Source organism: Nestor notabilis, unplaced genomic scaffold, assembly GCF_000696875.1.
Source record: "Nestor notabilis isolate BGI_N333 unplaced genomic scaffold, ASM69687v1 scaffold2021, whole genome shotgun sequence".
Lineage (NCBI taxonomy): Eukaryota > Metazoa > Chordata > Aves > Psittaciformes > Psittacidae > Nestor > Nestor notabilis.
The window spans coordinates 8,810-22,915 of NW_009915929.1; the positions used below are offsets into that span (position 1 = coordinate 8,810).

Here is a 14,106-nt window from a genome sequence, read left to right on the forward strand (position 1 = left end):
GGGGTACAGAACTCACGGCCATGGGCTGGGAAACACTTGGGTCCCAATGATAAAGTCCTTGGCAAAACTCTCAGTGGCAATTATTCTTAGACAGAAGAGCAAATACACCTTTCGTGCAAAATAGTTTGTCTTGTGGAAGCATGGTAAAGGTTGTCTCTGACAGGGATCTCTTTGCAATCTCAGCGCCGAGGTGTGGGGAAAAAACGTCTCTGGAACTTCCTAAATTCCAGCAAGGAAAATATTTCCCTTGAAATGCCCTATCAGCCCCCCCCACCTCCCTTGCTTCCTGACACTGCTGCAGTCTCTGCAAAGCCAGAAGGAGCTTTCAGTCTTCATTTAAAAGGCTCTTGCACAGATTTTTAGTCAAGCAATAGATTTGGGTCCAAGATTCTCATGGCATCAGATGGCATGGTCTTACCATGGGCTTTGGGAACAGTTCCACCAGGTGAAACTCAAATCACTAACATTTAATCTGCATAAATATGTAACCACAGATCCTGAATCCCAGGTATTACGCATTGGTCTAAATATAGCGAGTTGTAATTATTGATTCCAGTCCAAGGAGAGCCTGGGAATGGATCAGATTTCCACTTAGAGAATCAATCTTGTCTGTGAGCGTATGTGAACACTGACATTTTTGGCCTTATGCAGTTTAGGATTTGCTATAAAGTAATTTTAAAAGCTATGGAAAACCAATAATGGTAAGCAATTTAGCTCTTAAGTGTAAAACCACTGATAAAGCTGAGATAACTGTAAGCTCTAGGGGAAAAAGAAAAAAAAAAGAAGAGGTTATGGATGTAAACAGTCTCTTTTGTCTTTGCTGTAAGATTATTACTTCAGATGTTGAAAAACTGAACAAATTCGTGTGTGTGTGTGTTCAAATCACTTGAGATTTTATTGCTTTTGTTTGTCCTTAGAAGTTTTTAGTCTCTTTTCTTATTTTTTTTTTTAAAGGTGCTGTCCCTAGTCAAGTTATAAGGCAACATATTTTATTGATTCAGAACTCTAATACATAGTATGGCCACTGTTATCACCGCAGCTTCGCAGCTACCGTGAGTTGGACAACAGTCAAAGTGCATGACAATGCACAACAGAGCCAGTCTCCTGACCTTACAATATACAGGACACTTTGGTTCTTGGGATGAGAGATTGTAAATGTAGCTTAGATGCTGCCTCACACACTTTGCATAATAAAACATTTATATGCTGTCATGAAGAGGGTGTCACACTGCAGACTGGCTGTTCTCAGCTTCTCCGTTTGGGCAGGTGTGAGAGACAAGTTGTAGATATGCCACCAGTGAAAGCATATAAATGTACCTGGTGCAAACGTTTTACAAGAGTATTTATAAATGATTCAACAAGGGAGAGCAAGAATGAGAGTGAGAGCTAAAGTGCAATTTTAAAATAATATAAATAATTGAAACGTAGAAATAAGATACTAATTAGTTGTAACTGGTTTTGTTTTATAGGCACAGTTTAGTTTTTATGTCTACAGATCAATCTTTTCTCTTCTTCCCCCTCCAGTAATTTTCTCTGATGTATAATGGAGCTTCAATGGTCTAAATCTAAGGACACTGTTTAGTAAGAGGACAGAAGAGGCAATGATAAGGCAGTATAGTGCAACTCACTATGTGATATTAGAAAAGAAACAAGGATGGGGTTAGATCTTCCACGGTGATGTATAAAATCAGCCTTAATAAAAACAAAAGAAAGGAGGAAAAAAAATAGACAAGCTTTCCAGTTATGTGTTGACCCATGCTTTCTATAATGAGAGAGCACGTTTTCCAATACAAAGGAAACAACTGAAGGTTTATAATTTGTTTTGTTGTTACTAAAAATAAAAAAATAAAAAAAAAGCAGATGCTGCTTTAAGGAAAACATTTAATTCTAGGAATTTCTGTACAACTGACCTCAGCAGGCTTTTCCATCTTAGATGGATGACTTCTGCTTGAGACCCTGAAAGATTAAGATGCACACACACCTAGTTTATTGCAAAACTAATATTGTAACTTAAAAAACCAAACAGATTCTGTACAAGAATACTGTTCAAATGGAATGTGTTAAAATAACATTTATTAATAAATACTTTATAAAATTCTATGTGAATACTAAATTAATAGATTCCTGTTTTAAAATTGCTTTGGTCCTCATGAGTTTTCATAAATTCACTCTATACGCTTTTTTCTTAAAAAAGGTATTAGCTGCTAAAAAGCACATTTTGCCTAAATTAAAAGGCTACTTTTCAACACTAAATATTGTTGCTTAAAAAAATATGAATCCTCAAAAGTTGGGCATTTAACAACAGTTATAGCTGGCTTGTTAGTTAACAGGACAGAGTCAGTTAACACACTAAATCCACACGCACTGAGGCACTGAACCATTGACTTTCCACTATTCAGAAGGTGGGCAGCAGACATTTAGCTTCATAGCAGGAATTAACTCCCAACAGCGTGAAATTCTCCATAAATCATCATCATCATCGTGGTCCTTATAAAACACACCATGATAGCACACAAACTACTTGTCTCCCACAGGCAGCATTACGAATATGGCTTGCATATATTCAGGGAAGGTGAGGGGGGCAAGGATGAAGGAACTGCATCACAACATCGTTTCTTTCTGATTGGAGTATTGCAGTTGTCCGTGGCTGAGATTTCCAACATGCTTCCAATGTTGTGCGATGAGAGATGCTGTCCACAGAAATACCTCCTCCTGAGCAAGGTGCCGGATGGTGCTTGCTGCCCTGCTAGTGCCCAGGAAAGCAGGTGAGGGAAGCGGTCTGAGTCATCCGCTGGCAGTGGGATGGGGCACAAAGCCTGGCGAGCCCAGCAACAGGTTGGATTGGTGGGGCAGGAGGACAGCTGAGCAGTCTCCAGTAGTAGCTCGTGGAAAAGCAGGATTTCTCCTTGATGGAAAGAGACTGGGAAGTGCATTTAGAGTGACATGCTTAGGAAGAGGCCACTGCCACCAACCATGCAGCAGAGGGACATCCTGGGGACAGAGGGGCAGGGCCTTCACCCACAGCCCTTGCTCAGGCAGCCTCCAGTGCCTAGTTGGACCTGCAGCTTGAGGAAAGGCTGCAGGATCATTCCCCTGGAAAACAAGAGCATTTTAAAGTGGAAGCGAATTTGGTAAGTAATATAAGGTGCCTGGTACAGTTGGTCCTTTTACTGATGATATAGCCAATATAAATACGCTGCGTGTTGTCTTGGCCTGTGAACCTGCGACAGAGTTACAAGAAGCAATAGCAAATAGCTTTTCATCCTTTACTTATTTCCACATCACTAGCAAGGATTATACCTAAAGGCCAATAGTATAGAGAGAAGACATTTCATTGTGATTACACATTTAGGCCAACATGTGTGGTTGGCTTGCCTAGTTAGCATTAAAAAAAGAAATAATTGAGCTATATATAATACACATCAGTCAAACTCTCAAGTAGCTGAATTTAACAAAACTTAGGCAAGGTTTTTGTATTTTTTCTTTTTTTTTTTCTTTTTTTTCTTCTTTTTAATGTAGAGGCTTTCAGTTTAACAGCTAAATATTTTAATTGAGGAGACTGAATAAAATGAAGCTAAACCGTAATTCTAGTGCAGTGTAGCTCAACTGGGTATTCTAATATTACCAACAACTTTGATTTTTATTTTTTAATGTATTTAAGTGCTACCCATATAGAGGGAAAGTTTTTAAATTAACCCTGCGATGACATTTTCTTTTTCATCATGAATGGTGAAATTCAGACACAGGGGAAATGCTTATTTGGTTTTTTTTTACATAGTGGATACTCAGCTGGAACATTTTGCTTGACTGCATATTTGAAAAAAGTTCCCTTGGGAGCCGTGATGAAGCAAAACCATTTAGATATTACAACTGGAGGTTAAAAAAAAAAATTACAGATTCAGTATTTAAAACACTTTAAAAGTATTTGTTTGTCTAAAATATAATAGAAAATCCTTTACATTTGTATTTTTTCATAATTTTTTGGTTCTTAGACTATATAATCAAGTCAAGATTTACACTGTACATAAAAAATCTTCTTTTGAATGTATTTGCATAAATGGACAGTGAGCTGTTAAGGAAAAGAATACTGATAAAAAGTTAGTTAGCAAGAGAAGAACTAATTCAGAAATGAAAGATCCTCAGAATTTTGTGTTCCCTTCCAGGCTGGCCCAGGTCGTTACAGTGCCTCACGCTTCAGTTGTTTCACTCTTCCTCCTGCACAGAGAAGAGCCACCCTTCTCAAACCCAAGACTCCTCTAAAAACCAAAACCACAGTCTTAGATGAGAAGAACTTTGCTTTGGAACAAAGCACGTTCAGGGCTAGAGGATTTTCTGGAAATACTGTGAATTAGCTTTTGCTATTAAAGATGCAGCTCAAAATGTTTGAATGTTTATCACCAGCTCAGAGCCTGTTCCCTGGGTAAGCAGTGGGAGGTTTTGCCGTTGAGAGATTTGAGAGCTAAGTCAGGTCCCAGTATAAAGCAAGGCAGAGTAATTAACTGGCATCATCTCTGTCTGATTTTCCCATCAATCACTGGTACCACTCGGGGATGCAAATCAGTCTCACTGAGGGGCAGGCACAGAGTCCAAACAAAAACCTTAATTGTGGCATAAGGCTCTTTTCCAGGCCCTCTTTGCAGGACTGAATTTTATCCAGAGTGCAGTGGGATTTGCCATTCTTGCAGTGCTTTTTAGCGGCTGCATGCCTTCTAAAAATTATTTAGTGTCCTAATGAGACAATTCCTTACCCACAGTAAACGGGTGTTAAGTGCCATTAATGTCAGTGAAGCTACACTGCTGTCTGCCAGGTTGGGGTCAGTCCATGGATGCTTAAACGAATGCCTGAAGAGAGCAGGTCTTTTCCTGGGAATTAAAACTGGCATTTTTCCGGCTGGTCAGAACTGTTAGGCTGATTTATTTCTCATTTATAGCCTGTGAAACCTGAGGCTGTTAGCGTTCGTTGCTAGAACAATGCAACTGGGTTAGGGAACAGAACTTTTCTGAATCATTATATATTACACGGATTTTTCTATGTTAATGACTAGCAGTGCAAAAGAATTGCTCTGATTCTCAGGTGTTGCTCGCTATGTCTGTACCTCACTGCAGAAGCTCACAGGGCTGCTAGCATCAACACAGCTGGCTCTCAATCCTGCTTCACCTGGGGCTGCACCACTTTTGCCTTTCACTGTTTATTAAAAACACTAAATCAGGAGCATTTCTTTTTTTTTTAAAGCCAAATGATCAACACAGCCCAGCTGTGGGTGAAGAGCTAGTGAAAGCAGCAGCCGCACCGACAGTTTTTAGCTGGGCTTGAAGTTTTTGCTTATTCATCACCATTCTTTGAGAAAAAGAGAGGGAAGCAAGAAAACCTTGGAATGAAAAAAAGCAGGGGATAAAAAGAGAAAAAGCTGGTGGATGAAAAAGTTTTGGGAAGGGAAAGGAAGGTGTGAGAATAACTGGAGGAGAAAAAGGCCAGGATAGGGGCGAGAAGAGAAGGGGGAGGTCTAGACAAAAGAATTCGTTATTTGGGCTTGATTTTGTCCTGATAGCCACATCCTATATAACTGCTTTGAAAGAGGCTCTGAATGCAAGATGGGGTCTGCTGATAGCACAACGCTAACTCTTTTTTATTATGCTGTCAGCAGATGCCCTCTCTCTGTATTTATAGCCTAATTACTCCTAGTTACCTACATATGACTCTGTTTAATACTTTTCATGCCTCACGTTGGCTAACAAGCTGCAGTTTAACACAACTCTGTGTTTCTGAGGCTTCAGGCTTGATTGGTGAGAAGGAAACATGACTATGTACAGAAACAGTTAGGTTTATAAACAAGTAACTGGTACCAAAAAAACTGGAGAAAGCACCAAAGCATTTCTCAAGCTGATAGCATATTAATTGCATAACTCCCTTTCATGTAACTAAGTATAAAAGACATTTTAATAACTATAAAAATGAAAGCCAGAGTCTTTCAAGATCTGAGGAATCTTCCAGGCTTGAGTTACGGTTGCAAACATCCTTAGCACAGAGGACACTTTGATACGCTACCACACTCCCCTAGCAGTTTCTGATCAACCACTTTTAAAGGATGGGGTTGATGTCTGTTCTGTGGCTGGCGAGCTGGGTGAGAGTGGAGCTTCCCACGACGTCGCTGACAGAGGAGGAGGTTGTGATGGTGTTGTGTTGGATGACTTGCTGCTGGGAGCAAGCTGGGACCGGGCTTGCGGGAGGACTGCTCTCGGGACCTGGGAAGGGGGTGAGGGCAGAGACAACACACGTTCATATTTCCATCCAAGTAACAAGCCCAGGCTGGGTGACACTCCTGGAAAAGGGATGTACTACGGCAGCGCTACTAACAACCTGAGGCATGCACAAGTCCCAGTATTTCAAAATACACAGTTATCCAACACTCTCCATCTTCTGATCTTTTGCAGCTTTTGTTATTTTTTTCTTTTTAAGACAGTTTCTCTGATATCAACCTGCCTTCAGGAGTTGGGACCTTGAAGTAAGTCCAAGACATTAATGACTATGAAACCAATGTCGGGATAAAAAGTCTGGTATTTTAAAGTCTATAAAACCAGTTGGGATGCTTCAATGTTTTATTCGCTCCAGCAGGGATCAAAATTAGAGGGCAGTGCACTGCAGCACAGAAAATCTAATTCAAGCAACAGCTAATAGACATGTAATGCAATTATGTATTTTTTTCTTTGAGTAATGTTAAAGAGCCAGATGCATAGTAATGCAGAGGAGACAGAAATGGGCTCTATTTTAAGGGAACACCACTGTCTAGCAGATATTAACCCTGAGGCACTTTTGAGCTACTCTAGAGCCGAGCAAAGAACTTGTCCCTAAATTGCCACACTCGTAAAATTCATCGATTAGACAGAATCGATTCAATGTCTCCATTAGATGATAACTTTTTGGAAAAAATAAAGATAAGAGTTAAGAAAGAGTTAACAAACCTTGAAAACCTGCGCCACGCCTGGTCTGTGCCACTGTCAAAGCACAGAACCATTTTCGCTGGAGGGGACTGTAATATTTTCCTTTATAACTTTCCTTTTGAGAGTTATTTTAAGGTTCTGACAGCGCTGTGCCCAGGAGGACTCTTGCAGGTTTGGAGCTGTGAGTTCAAGCAGGATCCTCCACAGGGGAGCAAGCATCCATCCATGTGCATCTCCTTGCCGAAGGGAGGGGTGGGGAAGGCTAGCTCTGCTGTGTGGGATGCAAACCAGGGCTTTTTTGGTTTAGCGCGGGGCTGGATAAGTAAGGGTAGGAGATTGGACGGCTCGGATGATGTTTGAGAAGACAGGTTCAAGTGATAATATGACCGACAAAGGGGTTCTGGAGGGAAGAATTGGAAACTTTGCTTTCCTGTGAGGAGTGTGGAGACAGTGCAAACATACCAGCTACTTACTTAGATATCCTTGCGATTCTTTCTGCATAGCTGTTATTGGACAGTCTTTATGTGTTAACAATAACTGTTTCAGCTGTGCTACCTCATTTTTCAGCATTGAAACCTCGTTCTAGAAAAGAAAGAGAGGGTTTGGTTTGCCACAAAGCTTAAAACAGGCTCTTCTGCAAAGTTTTAAACCAAGAACACAGAAACTGCACGATGACTTCAGAAGAACTGAGCAAAACTGGCACTTGGTGTTCGTGTGCTAGGTTTATGTTAACATTTGTCCATTATGTTAACCTAGGTTTATGTTAACATTTGTCCATGACATTGTTTTATAACTTGTTCTGAAGGCAACTTGGCTTCCTGGCAGCACAGAGACACACCTCTGAATGGGGCAGAACTACTATGCCCACCATAAGAAGGGCAGTACTGTAAGAAAGGCTTTTATTATCATATTCAGAGTATTTTCATCTATTCATTTAATTTTTCTTACTGTTAGACTGACCTATTTATGCTCCTATCTTGCTTGCTTTGACTGAAGATTTAGCCACATGCCCTACTCTGAAAAAGCCTTTTACAGACGAGTTAATGGCACTTCCAAAAAAATCCCCCCGAGAAGCAGTGACAAGAAAAGAAAATAAATACAACTCCATCTAGTGAAGGCTTCTAAATTCCAAAACAGCTTTTTCCTGGCTTATCCCACTAAAATGTAATTATTTCTTTAATTGAAGCACACACATCTTGATTAATGGACTTTGATTATGCCTGCACTCCCGCTAGGAGCTGGCTGTACGGGGGCAGCCCCGAAGGCACTGCCAGCCCCACAAAGAGCCCCTCTGTGTCCTCGGGGGCGCAGACAGTGTCTCGCACCTGAAGCTGCATGTTTGTCTGGGTGAGCTCTTCTGCTTTCTTTTCCAGTGACATCACCCAGACCTTCCTCTTCTGTCTGCAGCGCGTGGCGGCGGCTCGGTTCCTTTCCAGAAATTTCCGCCTCCTCTCATCCGGGTCTTCGTCCACCACCCTCCTCCGGCGGCCTCCGGTCGGCTGTGGTGGCTGTATCGTCTGTGTGGGCTGCATCTGCTGCGCCGCCGGCGAAACCTGGTGAGAAGAAAAGGTTTAGCACAGGGTGATGGGGGGGGAAGTTACCAAGGGGGATGCTGACACGGGAAGGGAAGTCTCACATGCCCGTCTCGCTGCCCGGCGAGGTCTGCAACACACACAAGTTGAAAGGCTGCGCCAGTTGCCACCGAAATTAGCTGCTGGCAAATCCCTGCCACGGTCAAAGGGGGTAGTTTTTGGAAATGATCCCCTGAATATTAGTAGGGAAAATATTTTTCCCCTTACAGTTAGTTATTGAAAACATTCACTTAGGTACTTTCTCTGCCACCACCTATTTCAAACCTGAAATGTCAAGTTTCTCTCAGCAACTGTTTTAATCAAAGCAGAGGACTGTAGTGGCCTTATTTCTGTCTCTCTTTCTTCCGTAGTTGCCTCCAAAGTTTTAGGACATTTCTATTTCCCAGGCTCCGCTGTCTCTGTCTCGTGGTTTACCGCCTCTGGAGACGGGAGCTTCGGCTCTCTTTGCATGGGAGTGGAGCTGGGAAGCTGTGCGCTGGGATCATGCAAGGCCAGCAGACCTCAGTGTCCCTCAGCTGGGACAAAATAAAGGATTTAGGTATCTGAACTTGAACCTGTGTTTTGGTATCCCTGCACTGCATAGGGAAGGGATATTCTCCTTTTCATTTGACCGCCGTGGATGCTATACTCCTTTTCATTCAGCAGCCTGGCTTTGACAGTAGACAGCCCTACCGGTACAAAACTATAGAAAAATATGTATTGGCACTTTTTCAAGTGCAGGAGCATCAGTCCTGCTCCACAGAGTAACTGGTTGATACCATTACAGAAAAGGTGTGTGGTGGGTGCAGCCCCATGTAGTCTGTGCTCCAACTGCTGGGTGGATAAAACACATGCCTGTGTCCCTCTCAGGAACGAGCAACAGACTTAACATTCAGCTGCCTTGGAATAGCCAGCTTTTGGACTGCTTTCCTGCCTCTCCATGGTGTCCACTGGGGCTTGGAAGCCCGACCCATGGGTCCCATTGCTCATGCCCGATGGGAGCCGCTGCTGCAGCTCACATTGCTTCCGCCGCTCCGGCACAGTCTGGAACAGTCTGGAAACCTGAATTGTTGACTCAAAATTAACCCTCTTGTCCTGGCAAAGGCCCAAACCTCCAAGGTGCTTCCTTTGACTCCAGGGAGTGGACGTACTTAGCGCTTTGTCAGACCGAGGCCTGAATTTCAATTGCGGCAATTAACATGTGTTTGCCTAACACCTCTGTCTGTCTCAATTAAAATGATACTATCGTCTTGCGTCTTGAGAGGTCGCTTTTCTGTCTAGAATCTTGCCACAAACTGTGAAGAAGACTTTGCTTCCTCCCCCAGCTGACTTATGCCAATTAAAGTGGCAATTTTATGTGTAATTATTCTGAGCATCTGATAACACTTTCTGCATGAAGCCGAATGTATTCCCAGCTTTATGCTGCATATGTTGCACAGTCAGGGAATCTCTCACAGGAGCAGAAAAATGTTTTAAGAAAACAACCTTCTAAAAATAAATAAGCCACCCTGCACTTTCTGACTGATTTTTAAAGTTTCATCCTGTATTAACTCCATGTGTTTGCTGGTAAAATCTCCAGCCCCCTGTCCACACCAGGGGTTGGCGTCCCAGGTCTACAGCAGCTGTAGTGGCTGGAGCCACTAGCACCATGTAGGGACCACTGGCTGCATCTCCTGTCCCCACCAGCATCCCAGGGCTGCTGCCTGGAGATCACTGCCAAGGGATGCCAGCTGCTCCCCATCCACCTGGGGCTGAGCACGCTGCCTCTTTAGCCATATGTCTGAGTGCAAAGGCCACAGAGATCCCTTTTAATGTCAACACGTCATCAAAGGCCCTTCATTTTCTCACATACACACACCCCCCTTTCCAGACTTCAGAGATCTGTTATTATGTTTCTGGACACCAAAACCTTTCCTTATCCCATTTCTCTCCTTTTTCATTCAGCTTTTAAAAATTCTTGTTTCTTAACTCTCTCAGTGGGGACTCCTACACAGGCAGAAAAAAGTAACTATACAATTCTTTGGGTTTTTTTCCAGTCATTTTCCCCTGAATAACTGGTGAGTCATTTTGTTTTCAGAATGTACGAGTCAGTCTTTGGGCAGTCAGAGCACATTTTCAGAACAACAAAACTTCCTCTCTATCTCTGGCAGATATTAATTACAAAGGTCGCCATTACATCAATAATAATATCACATGGGATAATTAACTGACTCTTACTAGATAGCTCTTAACCCTGAAATCTGTTAGGCTACGTCTTAGAATCTGTCCTAGCATCATTCTCTAGCAGGATTTTGCTGCCCTGCCTAGGGACAAAAGAGAGAAAATGGACATATACTGAAATTGAAGTTAGTAATTTTTTTAGAAAATACTAACTTCTTCATTATGAAGAATCTCATATCTTTAATGAAGACAAGCATAGGACAGCTAACAGAATGAAACAACATCCCAACTCCTACTCTGCTTAAGCTATCGCTCTGGCAAGTTTGATATGAACAAACGTTCATGGGACCAACCCAGGAATAATTTTTGTAGTAATTGAGGCAACATAGCTACAACTTGGTAAAATACTTCACTTTCTCAGAAAGTGGTTTCTACTTTTATGTTTGATCCAATTTCTCTCTGTTCTTTGCAACTTACCATAAAACTAATACCCATTAACTCATTCAATAAAAGCATAATTCATTGGGCTCCTGTGTATCAAAATGATAGCTGAAAAGCATGAAATGAATTCCGACATTACAGAAGGGTGTGATGTAGAATAATGACAGTCTCGGCATGGGAGCACATGGCTTACAGTAGCGTGGACCATGCTGTCATTTGGCAAGTGGTTTGGAATGAAAGAATCTGGCTCAGAAGAATAAGGAGGTTAATAATTAGTAAATCGCACCATAAAATTAATGTCTGCCAGAGCAATCTGACCCTCAAAGAGGCCATTGCCATGGGGACTATGGATGAGCTTAGAAAGTAATAACCATGTGATTATTACTCAGCAAACCCTTCTTCTCTCCCCACTAACACATCTGTTCAGAGATCGCTGTTGCCTTCACACCATGGGAGCAGACATGCATCAAGAGCTCTGCTGCCCTGGGAAGCCACTGACCCTAGGATTCCTATTCCACCACCTTCCATTCTTGGGTGGAGGAACGGAGGGATGACATACCTATGGATGAGGTTAAGACCTCTTTGATCTCCAGTGGGGCCTGTTGCCTCCAGCAACACTCTGCGTATGGCAAAGCTCATCTGACTGCATGGGCCCAGTGCCAGAGACTGTGTGGTGCTGGGACACAGGGTGAATCTGACATAGCAATGTGGCTGCCAGTCAGCCCACCCACCCCTGTGCCTGTGTCTCTTCTTAAATGCCTGTGAGTTTTTTGGGGTGCCTAGCTAACAAGGAACACAAAGCACAGAAGTCTAGGCTGTCCTAACTGGAAGGAACATAAGACAGACATGGACATGCCTGAGTGGGTCCAGAGAAAGGCCCACTGACCTGATCCCTAAAACTAGGAGATTTTTTTTCCCTCTGGTAACTGTTTTCACCTGTTAAAACTGGTAATATGAATTTTTTGCAACAATGCTCCATACTGTGATATCTTACTCCCTCACCTGCAATACTATGTTTATCCTCCTGATGCCTCAGTGAGGTGTCTGTACTATTACCCTGGCTTTAAAAGGCCCAGAGAGGTTTCTCCATCTCATCCATGGAGTTCTTAGTCTGCTAAGCACAACTTTATCCTGACTCTCTCATGGATCTCAAAGACGGACATCAGGTTACTTTTGGGTTCTCTGTTATGAGATACTGTCTTTTTATTGTTTAAACAACTCCAAGGAAAATAACTCATTAACAGATGAGAAAATAATTGAATTTGCAAAGTAAAAACTGAACTAAACTTAGGAAAGCTCTGGACATCTCACAGGGGAGTCTGCTGCTTTCTTTTCTAGACTGTTTCTCTAAAGCTGACAATTCATTTTTCATTAGCAAATGCTTCAGGGAAATCCCATGTGCTTGCGGCCTCTGCAATAATAAAGCTAGATGTTAGTAAATAGTTAATGTTGTGGGACACTGGGATGTCAACCAAATCCTCTCATTTTCTTTAATATTTTCTAAGAGCTTGGCTGAAAGGTATTTGCAAGCAACACAATACTTCACAGATTAAACTTCTTGTGGCTGGCACTCCTCTTTGTCCTCACTCTATGCACTGCCCACTTCCTTAAATTTTTTCCCCAGACCTGACATGTAACAGTCACTGCCCCCAGGGCTTTACTTTTCTTGTGGGATCCTGATGCAGAAGCCTATCATCTTGAGACATTAATAGAATTTCTCTTAAGAATGACTCTGCTAAGTCTGTGCTTACTAGTTCACTAGTTCAAGAAACATTCCGTTTAGATATTGAATTGTCCAAATTGCTGAAGCCAATATACTTGGTCCAGAAATTGAGACCTTCCATCTCATTCAGTGGAGATCTTCCCTGAGTTCGCATCATCTGAATCCAGTTCAAAATTGCCTTCCTGGTTTAAATCTCTCCTTGGACTGGCTTCACCATCCTTTTCTCCTATCACAATATCCACCAACTATTGCCCACATTATCAGCTAATTTTGTCTTCCTTTCATACTTTGCAGATGATGGCTGCTCTCCCCTTCACAGGGTCTGGGTCCTTTCTTCTTTTCCTCAAAGCCACTGTATCTTACCTTAGAACTACCCCTACTATCTCCAGTCATGAACACATACACACACATGTACCAGTGCCATTTTGCCTCACTATAGATGGTGCTATGTGTTTCTGCAGGTAGAACACATACAGCTCTTCAGATCTTAGCCTGAGAAAATCAGGTTCAAGCACATTAAGCAACATACATAATATGCTAATCTCCACAATAAATCTCATCCATAAAAGGATATGTGGCAATTTGCAGAGCTCAGAGCACTGAAAAACCTTGGAGCTCCTTATAAAGTAAGATATTACAAATGTCTAGCAAATTAAGCAGCAAAACAAGTTGTTGCTTCACTCCATTTTCTGAATAAAGTTTGTGCTTCCCCACCACTGGTAGCAGACATTTATGAGTAGCCTGAGGGGTTTGTATCTAACAAGACGTGTGCATGTAGAAACAACACAGGGATCAGGCTTCAACTCCTCGTAACAGTAAAACTCAGCGATGCAGCATGGCAGGAAGGTCTACCTGTGCTTGTCCACCGGAGTGCAGCGGCGGGTGCGGCGAGGTCTGGTGATGTGCTGGGTGTGCATGAAGGTGCGAGTGAGAGTGGTGGTGGGGATGATTCTGCTGGTGATGAGGCTGAGGATGAGGATGGTGCGCCGGGTGCTGGTGCTGATGCGGGTATGAGTGATGAGGTGGCAGTGTCTGGTGCTGATGAGGATGTGAGTGCATATGATGGTGTGGTGTCTGGTCCTGCCGTGAGCTCATCATTTCCATCATGTGGCCCATGGTGTTCATATTCCCATTCGACATGGCAGCAGGATGATGAGTCAGCGCTGCCTTCAGTCTCTGCAACAGAACAAGGCAGAAAATTCAACATTCATACATGACGATCTAAGCAAATAGAACAGAATTTCTGCTGCTGTAGAAGTGGTGCCTTGTCCT

The 14,106-nt window shown here is 42.6% G+C and overlaps 1 protein-coding gene across 1 annotated transcript in view; it reads right to left on the bottom strand.

Moving 5' to 3' along the window:
- Window positions 1-5,419: 5,419 nt before the first annotated feature.
- CREB5 (cAMP responsive element binding protein 5) overlaps window positions 5,420-14,106 on the bottom strand; it is a 208,209-nt gene continuing 199,522 nt past the window's right edge. The window contains exons 7-10 of the mRNA XM_010024349.1: window positions 13,687-14,010; window positions 8,265-8,492; window positions 7,413-7,521; window positions 5,420-6,243 (exon numbers count right to left, since the gene is read on the bottom strand). Coding sequence (XP_010022651.1) covers window positions 6,080-6,243; window positions 7,413-7,521; window positions 8,265-8,492; window positions 13,687-14,010 — 825 coding nt within the window. The 3' untranslated portion in view covers window positions 5,420-6,079. The remainder of the gene's footprint in view (window positions 6,244-7,412; window positions 7,522-8,264; window positions 8,493-13,686; window positions 14,011-14,106) is intronic.